The 10,255-nt window shown below is 36.6% G+C and overlaps 2 protein-coding genes across 2 annotated transcripts; both read right to left on the bottom strand.

Moving 5' to 3' along the window:
- Positions 1 to 1,785: 1,785 nt before the first annotated feature.
- LOC109185073 lies at positions 1,786 to 2,886 on the bottom strand. Its single transcript, XM_019335070.1, has one exon. The coding sequence runs from the start codon at positions 2,884 to 2,886 to the stop codon at positions 1,786 to 1,788; it is 1,101 nt and encodes a 366-aa protein (XP_019190615.1).
- A 178-nt stretch (positions 2,887 to 3,064) lies between these two features.
- Positions 3,065 to 6,247, bottom strand: LOC109185072. The gene is made up of 4 exons (XM_019335069.1): positions 5,900 to 6,247; positions 4,807 to 5,840; positions 4,026 to 4,752; positions 3,065 to 3,796 (listed from the first exon to the last, which is right to left on the bottom strand). The coding sequence occupies exons 1-4, from the start codon at positions 6,245 to 6,247 to the stop codon at positions 3,065 to 3,067; spliced, it is 2,841 nt and encodes a 946-aa protein (XP_019190614.1).
- Between the last annotated feature and the right edge of the window lie 4,008 nt (positions 6,248 to 10,255).

Here is a 10,255-nt window from a genome sequence, read left to right as displayed (position 1 = left end):
AGGGATGACCACGGTTCGATTCTAACTGAACCGGACACTATAGCAATTGAATTGAAAGTTTCCGGTTATGATTTATAAGATCGAGAACCCAATATTTGGATTTAAGTTTATTAAAATCATAAATTGAAAAAAAGTGGATCCTGAATCGTAAACCGGCAATTCGAATTGGAACAACTATTAGCATTAGTTTAAAATTAAAATTATAATATTTACAAATAGTGTATGTTCTTTTTTACATTTATTCTGATTCTCACATATAAGTATATATGATCGCGATTTGATTTTGATTGTGAACCTCTGGTTCATGGTTCCATATCCAGTTTGAACTGTTGGTTCAAACTTTATTTTAAAATTTTAATTTTAATTTTTAAAATAGTTAAAATTCAACAATTAAATGTACTTTTTTCAGTTTGGAACATGAACCAACCGTTCCAGTTCGCGATTATAATAAAGTCTAAATATCGGGTTTCAATTTTAAATTGTAATCAGAATATTTCGGTTTGGTTGCTATAGTATCTGTTCGGTTTGAACTGAATCGTGATCATTATTTGTTGAAAATGAAAAATAAATGAAATATTTATTTTAAGGGTAAGTATGTCCATTTAACATTTCAGAGAGAAAAACTGTCACTTAAATAATTCAGGGGGAAAAGTGCTATAAGTATATATAACTCATGGAAAAAAAGTGTCATTTTCATTTTTTTTTTTTTTAAAAAAAAAATCTTTTTACACCCACGAATTTATTTAATTAATTTTATCAAACGCTTCGAATTTTAGTCACATATCTTATCAACTTTTGACTTTTAGCATTGAATAACTACTTTTTAAACTTTTATCCAATTTTCAACTTCTAACTAAATTTTCTATTAAATATGTCAAATAGAGTAGTTTAAGTAGTTAATAGAGCCAGTAGTATTAAAAATAATAATAATAATAATAATAAAAGTAGTTAATGTTACAACTGGGAAAAAATGGCGCTAGCCTTTTTGCTTACATGTTTATACAAACTAGTAATTGTCTCGTGCGATGCATGAACTATTATTAATTTAATAAATTTACCAATTAAATTTTTTACATCCTCTGAATTAGCAAAGAAATTAATGGTTGTGGAAACAGAAAAATGTATTTGAGTTATTGAGCTCAGAATTAGTTTGATTAAAATTGTAAGTATAACTATACAATGTAATATTTAATATTTTTAAAAGTTTAATTATGCTATTATTATGTTGATTTGAAAGTTTATTGTTGCTTGTATTATTATTTGAATTTGAATTTTTTTTAAAGAAATTTGAATTTGAAATAACTACTTTAATTATATAACTAACGTATTTAAATAAAACTTGTAAGTAAAATAACAGACGATATTTGTCTAAAATCTCCACCAAAAACTTATTCATTCGAAAAAGATTATTTATGTAAGAATTATATTTATTTTATATCTAAAATCTCCTCTTTATATATGTGGAGTCAAATTAATTATAATTGAGGTTTAATTGAATATATACACAAATTATATTAAATATAAAACTTTATCAATAAATTCTAACACAATAAACTTTTTTCCATATTTCATTATGCTTTAATATATAGAGAGATAGAGCTATAATAATAAAATATAAATACGTAATAATAACTTCAAAAAAATGTATAAATACATCTACCCACACAATTAATGCGTTCATAATTGATAATCATGTTTCTATCAAAATGCATTCACACTAGGGAGGAAAAATTTTGTTGCTAGATTCTGCTTTATTATATATTTTGAAAAGAGCCTGGGCGGCATTCATTGGAAATATGCTGAAATAGGGTATGGCGGACCACTGTCCGAGTACATAGGTGCTGAATAATTAAAGGCCGAAGTGGCTAAAATATGTGCTAAACAATTATCTGATCTAGGAACATAATTAACTGAAACATAATCAAAGGAAACCATCCGGTTTCTGCAGGTGTCAATGGCATAGCCGAGGTACGAACGTGGTGTTTCCTTCGGTTGCGATAAATACTGTTGTAGTGACAAACAGTCCGTTAGTATGTCTACCGATCTCTCTCCACGATCCCATAGCCAGGATAATACTTCTTTACATGCAATTGCTTCTGCCATAAGCGGGGAAAAACAGTCTATCAATGGCGCCTGTAGAGCTGTGATATACGATCCCTGTCCGTCTAGGAAAATTGCCCCAACAGCGGCCTTACTTGTGGCCTGGAAAAAGGCCGCGACAAAGTAACATCTCTTCCGTACGGAGGCAGCCGCAAGGGGTGTGGGCAGAACGGCAGCAGGCTGCAATGCCGCACCTTGGTGCTGCTCGGGGATTACCGTGGCCAGTCCACGCGGAGCACGTTGCTGCTTCAGGCGGTCCGGGTGTGCTATTTGCCATGCCCGGATCGCTGTGGTTACAGTTGCAATTATCTTTTGTGGTCTGGGCAAGTATGCATCCCACACAGCTCCATTCCTCGCTCGCCATATATAGTATAGTAGGCCTACTGCATAAATAATTTCATCATCATCTAGAATATTTAATATGTCATTAAACCAAACATGGAAAATATCTGTGATAGTACTGGGGATTGGAAGGCGAGATTGTGCCCAAATGTTCCTTGTATAATCACATTCAACCAAAGAGTGCATAACATTCTCATGCATAATCCCACACATAGCACATGCTGGGCTAATCTCCACTCTCTTTATAATGAGGTTCGTTGTTGTGGGCAATATATTATTCAAGGCTCTCCATAAAAATGTTTTCCATCTCGGGGGTACTCTGAGCTTCCATAATTTGGGCCATTTATCAAACATCCCTGTCGTCTGTACATAATTTCCCACTATTTGCCAGTAACCGCTTTTAACCGAATATTCACCTGCTATATCACCATGCCAATACCACATATCCTCATAATCTGGTGACACTGGTATTTATCCGTGTCACATCCTCCGGAATGAAAATATCAGTCAAAATATCCTGGTCCCAGGCCGCCGTTTCTTAATCTATTAATCCCATTACAGTTGCCTGTGCCAAATATGGTGGTTTGTCAGTGATTATTTTCGCATTATTCTCATCCTGAAGTCATGGATGATCCCAGATAAGAGTTCCTTTCCCATTCCCAATCCTGCGTCTGACTCCCCCACAAATTAATTCATGTGCAGCCATAATACTACGCCAGCAGTAACTTGGGTTATTTCCTATACAAGCATCAAAGAATGTCCCTTTAGGATAGTACCTGGCTTTATATATTCTGGAAACCAGTGATTCAGGTTTGGTGAGTAAACGCCAGGCCTGTTTCCCCAGCATAGCTAAATTAAAGGCATGTAATTCTTTAAAGCCCAATCCCCCATACTTGTTAGGGATGCATAATTTATCCCATGCCTTCCAATGGATGCCCTGATCATCCTTAGATCTCCACCAGTAACGATTCATAGCTCTCTCAATGGCTGTGCAAGTATTCATAGGTAGTAAAAAGACACTCATAGAAAAGGTGGGCATAGACTGTGCCACACTTTTCAACAAGACTTCCTTACCCGCCTGTGAAAGCAATTTCTTATTCCAGGACCCAATCCGCTGTCTTACCTTATCATCAATATATGAGAACACTGCTCTCCTATTCCTGCCCACAAACGATGGGAGTCCTAAATACCTCCCAAAATTCGGAGCCTGAACCACTCTCAAAATACTGACAACCTCCTCTCTGTGCTCATCCCGCGTATTCTTACTATAGCAAATACTTGACTTATAGTAATTCACTGCTTGCCCAGACATTTCCTCATACACCGATAAACACTGTTTCACCACATTGGCTTCCTGCGCAGTTGCTCTAAAAAAGAGCAAGCTATCATCTGCAAAAAAATAAGTGAGATATAGGGGGGGCTCCCCTAGCTACTCTGCACCCGTGTAGATCTCCTCTCAATTGTGCCTGCTGTAGTAACAATGAAAGTCCCTCAGCACAAATAATAAAGAGATAAGGTGACAGTGGGTCACCCTGCCTTAATCCACGAGTCGGAACAATCTGGTCACTTCGTGGTCCACTAACCAGTATACTATATGAAACTGAGGTCACACACAGCATTATCAAATCCACCCACCTTTCATCAAAGCCCAATGCTAACATCATACCACGCAGGAAGGGCCACTCCACTCGGTCATAGGCTTTAGCCATATCCAGTTTCAAAGCCCCCCACCCTGTGACTCCACATTGTTTTCTATTCAAAAAATGTCCTACCTCAGCAGCAATCAAAATATTATCCGTTATTAGCCTGTCAGAAATAAAAGCACTTTGGGTGTCAGATATAATATCCCCCATAAGCGGTTTCATCCTGGCAGTTATAACCTTAGCCATAATCCTGTACACCACGTTACTCAGAGCTATCGGTCTATAATCCGAGACCATCTCAGGGGTTTTCTTCTTTGGGATCAATATTATATTTGTATCATTCAGGCAAGTTGGAAACGAGCGAGTATTAAGACAATTCACAATATAGGTCGATACATCACCACCCACTATATCCCAAAAATGCTGGTAGAAGCCCGGATTCATTCCATCCAGTCCTGGTGCTTTGTCAGGAAACATTGAAAATAGAGCACTCTTTACCTCACTAGCATCAAAGGGCCGCAAGAGCAACTCATTCTGTACTTGTGATACCCGAGAGGCTATACTTCCAAAGAATTCCCCACTATCTCTTGGGGAGTCAGAGGTAAAGATAGTCTTATAATTGTCGTAGATAACGTTCCTCATGGCTTCACCCTCCACCCAATCCCCACTACCATTCATAATTTTTAAAATAGTATTCTTTTTCTTGCGATGAGATGCATACCTGTGGTAGTATTTCGTGTTAGCATCCGCGTTCTTTAGCCAATGCTGCTTGGCTCTCTGCCTCCAGTATGTGTCCTCCTGGGCCTCAATACGACATAGGCACTTCTCCAAACGTTGGAACTCAGCCAATGAGACCGGATCATTACACCCCCTCAGACGCAACTGTTCCTTCCGCAGGTTTCTGATCCGCTCACCAAACTTATGAAAATGCTCTCCTCCCCAACGCGATAAACGATGTCCACAAACAGAGATACATTCTTGCAACCCCCTTCCTGCGCCATCGTTCCATGCCTTCTCCACCACATCCCTACATCCTTCATCATGCAGCCATGCCATCTCAAAACGAAACCCTCTTCTCAGACCACCCGTCCTTTCCCGAAGATTCAGAATCCCAAGGAAAAGAGCAGAATGATCGGACTTTCGGGTTAATATATTTTGCACACTAGCATCCGGCACAATCTCCCGCCATCTTTGGCTAGTCAAGACCTTGTCTAACCTTTCCTCTATCCAATTCGGTGTGCCTTTTCCTTTTTCCCATGTAAACGGATATCCCATCATTGGCATCTGCGCTAATCCACATTCCTCTATAGTCTCACCGAATCCATGCAATAAACTCAGAGGATGAGGGTTTCCACCCCGCTTCTCAGATTGAAAAAGTAAATCATTAAAGTCTCCAATCATCACCCATGGTAGATTTGATCTGCCAGCTAAGGTACGAATAAGACTCCACGAGTCTCTCCTCTGACCCCTCTGCGAAAAGTCATAAAATCCAGTCATTCTCCACTTCTCAAACCCCGGCATAGTCACCTCAACATCCACATAGTTTGTGGAATAACTAATCAATCTCGCTGTATTATTTGCTCTCCACAACAAAGCCAATCCACCACTCAAACCAGAACTGTCAATACAAAAAAGTCCATCAAAACCAAGTTTAACCCGAAGGCGCTCCGCATGATCACGGTCAACCTTGGTTTCTATGAGAAATACAAAGTCGGGTTTCTTAGAGGACACCATGTCCTCAATCTCGCGAACTGTCTGTGGATTACCCAAGCCACGATAGTTCCAACTTAAGGTACTCATTGGGACCAGCGGACCTGATCCACAGGTCCCGCCATCAAAGAATCAGAATCAACAACCATGTCCCCATTCAAAGCACTCACCTCCCCAATTTCCGTCCTCCTTCTTTTCGGATCAACCCGAACCCCCACCCCCTCACCGCCAACGCCCTCACTGCCCAACCCACCCACACCGCCGATATCCGAACCCACCCGAGCCGTAGGTTGAGACACCTCCACCCGAGTTTGCTCACTCCTTCCAACCCCAACTCCCACCGACATTCCCCCTCTCCCACTCCCATAGCCAATCTCACGCCTCCTCTCTTGGCCTAGTTGAAACCATTTTTCCCCCAACACCTTGGCCGAATTTGTACCCCCCACCCTCATCGACGCCCCAAACGGATATTGTTCTGATCTCAACAACGAACGGCGAGCTTGTAAGCAAAATTTGTCCGTATGGTCCATTCGTCCACAAAAAAAAAAAAAGCAAAACATGTGGAGGCGTTCATATTTGAAATTAATCCATGTCCAGGACCCATCTCTCAGAATCATCTTCATCCGCCGCTTCAAGGGGTTTGAGACATCATGGGTGACTCTAACTCTATAGAAGGAAGTCCATTGTCTCTCAAAATTTCGTTCATCATAGCGCAAGAACACCCCAACATAGTGTCCAATTCTTTCCAACACTTTAACCGTACAGTATCCCTGGGGGATGTCCGAAACCTGTACCCATAAGTCCACAGTATTAAGACTAACCTGTAACGGATCCTCACCATCATTCAATTATATATAATTATATATAATTATATATAATAATATAAAGAAGATAAAGATAATCAACATTTTAAATATTCACTGATTAATTTTGTAAGGCATAATTGTATTTGACACGTTTTTTAAAAAACTAAATAAGAAAAAGGCGGTGTTTAGCAAATAGATGTAAGTGGATTGGGTTAGAGGGTTTGACTATCTGATAGTATTAATTGATTGTAAAAAAAATGTTTGGTAAATTAGGTGATAGTTGATTATATGCAAAATAAAATTTAAGGTTATAATTTATTTTTTCTCAAAAAGCTGATCGAAAGCTTTTTGAATTTTAACATTTTGGTGCAATAAACTGTTACAAAAAGCATATTAACCAAACACTCATATTGCTTGGTTGTTTAACCAAGTCAAACAAATTAAAATTGACTTGTAAGCTAACTATGCAACCAAGGACCAAAATATTTTTTTTTAAAATTATTCTTAAATCAATAATGGGTAAATTTTAAAAATAATAATAATAAACCAACAATGTTTATCCTCCATTGATTCGCTGCCGCCTCCGCTCGTTTTATGGAGGCGGCACCGACCTCCTCTCGTTTCTTTCCCTATTCCATGATCCGACTGTCTCTCAATCGTCTATCATTCGGCCTCTCCTTCGCTACCGGCACCTCCTCCCGCCTCTCTTCGACCGCCACCATCTCCTCCGGCCCCTCACCGACGTTTCCTCCTCCTTCACCACTGTCTCTCGCCATCTCCAACTCCAGATCCAAGCTTCTTTACCTTTTTCAACGGTTCAATAAATTATATATATATATATATATATATATATATATATATATATATATATATATATATATATGTTAGTGGTTTGGTGTTTAGGATTTGTTTTGGTTGTTTTAGATTTGATTTTCATATGTTGTTTTGTTAAAGTTATTTCCTCTCGTTTCGTTTGCGAGTTATTTCCTCTCGTGTCTTTAGCAAGTTTTCCTTTCGTTTATTTGGCGAGATCTTCTTTCATAAGGTGAAACAATTTATCTGATAATGGAGCATGTTTGCTTCATCCCGAGCACCGAAGAAGTTCTTAACCTTGATATGCAGTTCAGATTAATGGAGATATTGTGTATTTTATGAGTTAGAATAATGTAAATTATGAGTTATAAAAATGTATGTTGCAATGGATCGCATGAAAAAAAAAAATTACGTGAAACGACATCATTTTATGATCGTAGTCCACACAGCTATGTGGACCACGGTCCACGCAATAACTATTGACTAAAGACATTATTTATGTAAGCTACAAAATAATATTGTTTTGGATAAGGGTCCACCTTGCAAAATAGACCTTGGTCAATGATATGATGATGATTGAATAATTGATCTCTCCTAACTACATTAGATCATCCTTAGTAGTGCATTTTAGATGATTTTTAGAACAATAGCAATGGATTTTGGCTGATGGGAGGAATGGATTTTGGCTGAATTTTCCTCCTGCAAAACCTTGGTTCTTTGCAGGAGGGGAACAAACAATAAATAAATAAAATCACGGAATAGCGCATTTGGCGCAACTTCGCGCCCGCTGGGACGCGTCAAAGCTGGCGGCCACTCTTTTGTTTTTTGTTTTTTTTTTTTTAAACGCGGCATGACTTTTTTTTTTCTCTTTTTTTTTTCTCTCCCAACTTATCTCTCTCCTACATGTCACTCTTAAAAATCGTACAAATTTTCAACTACTATGGATGCTCTTTTAGTGACAAATTATGCTGTGTAACCGTGTGCACCATGCATGGTGCACACTGTTATATGTTTTCATAATTACTGAACTATATGTTCATAATTATAAAGATATATATTCATAATTTTTTAACTTCATATTCATAATTACTGAACTCTATATTCACAATTACAGAACTCTATGTTCATAATTTTAGATGTTCATATTCCCAATTGTTGAACTCTGTATTCACAAATCACAGAACTATATATTCATAATTTGATAACTATACAGTTTAGAAATTATGAATCTACAGTACAGAAATTATGAATCTACAGTACTGATATTATGAATCTGCAATATAAAAATTATGAATCTACTGTATAAAAATTATAAATCTATTGTATTTAAATAATGAATCTACGGATTAAAAATTATGAATCTACAGTATATAAATTATGAATCTATAATATAGAAATTATGAATTTATAGTTTAGAAATTATGAATTCATAATATAGAAATTATGGATTTGAATCGTGTGCACTTTGCATGGTGCACACGGTTACACAGCATAACGTTCCTCTTTTAGTGAATCTTGTACGTAGTTGAGGTTCCATCATATTAGCCCATTAAAAGAATATAATTAAACTTCTTTGTTGTTCTCAGTTAAACAACAGTTGTTATATTATAGACCGCGGTGCATAGCATAATCAATTATGCACCGCGGCCCATATACGGCGCCGTTTCTTTAAGTAAAGAAACGGCCCGCCGTTAGAGTTAACGGAGTCCGTTTGTTTGGTGTATTAAACACTAACTGACACTACATTATATCCAAACCGACACTGCAGTTATATCAAAATGATACTATAGTTATAGTGAACTGAAACTGCAGTGTATATAAACTGAAACTGAATAACATTTCACATATTTGAGTGTATATTTTACAATGAAGCTGTAATTATATCAAAATGATCATGTAATTGTGTTTTAATAAAACTATAGTGTATATAAAATAAAATTAAATAACATTTTCACATATTTGAGTCTATAAAATATCGAATGAAACTATAGTTATATCGAAATGAAACTGTAGTTGTGTTCAACTGAAACTGCAGTGTATACAAAATGACACTGAATAACAGGGTTACTTTTTGTAAAAGGGTGCGAAACGGCGGAAATAAACACTGTTAATTTTCATTTAAAAAAAAAAAAGACGCGCGGTGCATAATCGATTATGCACCGCGGTGCATAATATAATTTGTCGTTAAACAGTTCACAAGCAACACATTAGGAATGTTTGGTAACATAATTAGCTTATCATTTAATTTTGGCTAATTTGATCACTATTAACTGTTTGACTTGTTTAAACATTCAATATAAATGTTTGATTAATTAATATATTTTTTTTGGTAACAGTTTATTGTTTCAAAATATTAAAATTTAAAAAGCTGCTCAAAGTAGCTTTTTCGATAAGTTGTTTGAGAAATTCATTTTACATGTAATCAACTATCAGCTAACAACTAATTTACCAAACATCTTTTTACAATCAGTTAATGTTATCAACTAATCAAACACAGTAACACAATCAGCTAACAACTGTTTGCCAAACACCATGGTTGAAAAAATCGCTAGGCGCTCCTCGGACACTTGGGGGGGACCTAGCGCTATGGCGCCTAGGCGGCGATTAATCAGCGCCTGTGTATTTTTTTTTATTATTTTAAAAAAATTTGTTTAAATTTTTTTAATTTTTCAAGACTTGATAATTATAAACTATTTAATACTTTAATAGTTAATACTAAAATATTAAATATTAACCTAAAAATGTAGAGTTTGAACAATTTGAGTTATTTCGCTCAAAACGATATTATCATTTTGAGTTAAATAACCCATTAAAAAAATGACCGACTAAGCGACCTAGTCG

Source organism: Ipomoea nil, unplaced genomic scaffold (genome assembly GCF_001879475.1).
Source record: "Ipomoea nil cultivar Tokyo-kokei standard unplaced genomic scaffold, Asagao_1.1 scaffold1310, whole genome shotgun sequence".
Classification (NCBI taxonomy): domain Eukaryota; kingdom Viridiplantae; phylum Streptophyta; class Magnoliopsida; order Solanales; family Convolvulaceae; genus Ipomoea; species Ipomoea nil.
This window is presented reverse-complemented; position numbering and strand designations above follow the sequence as displayed.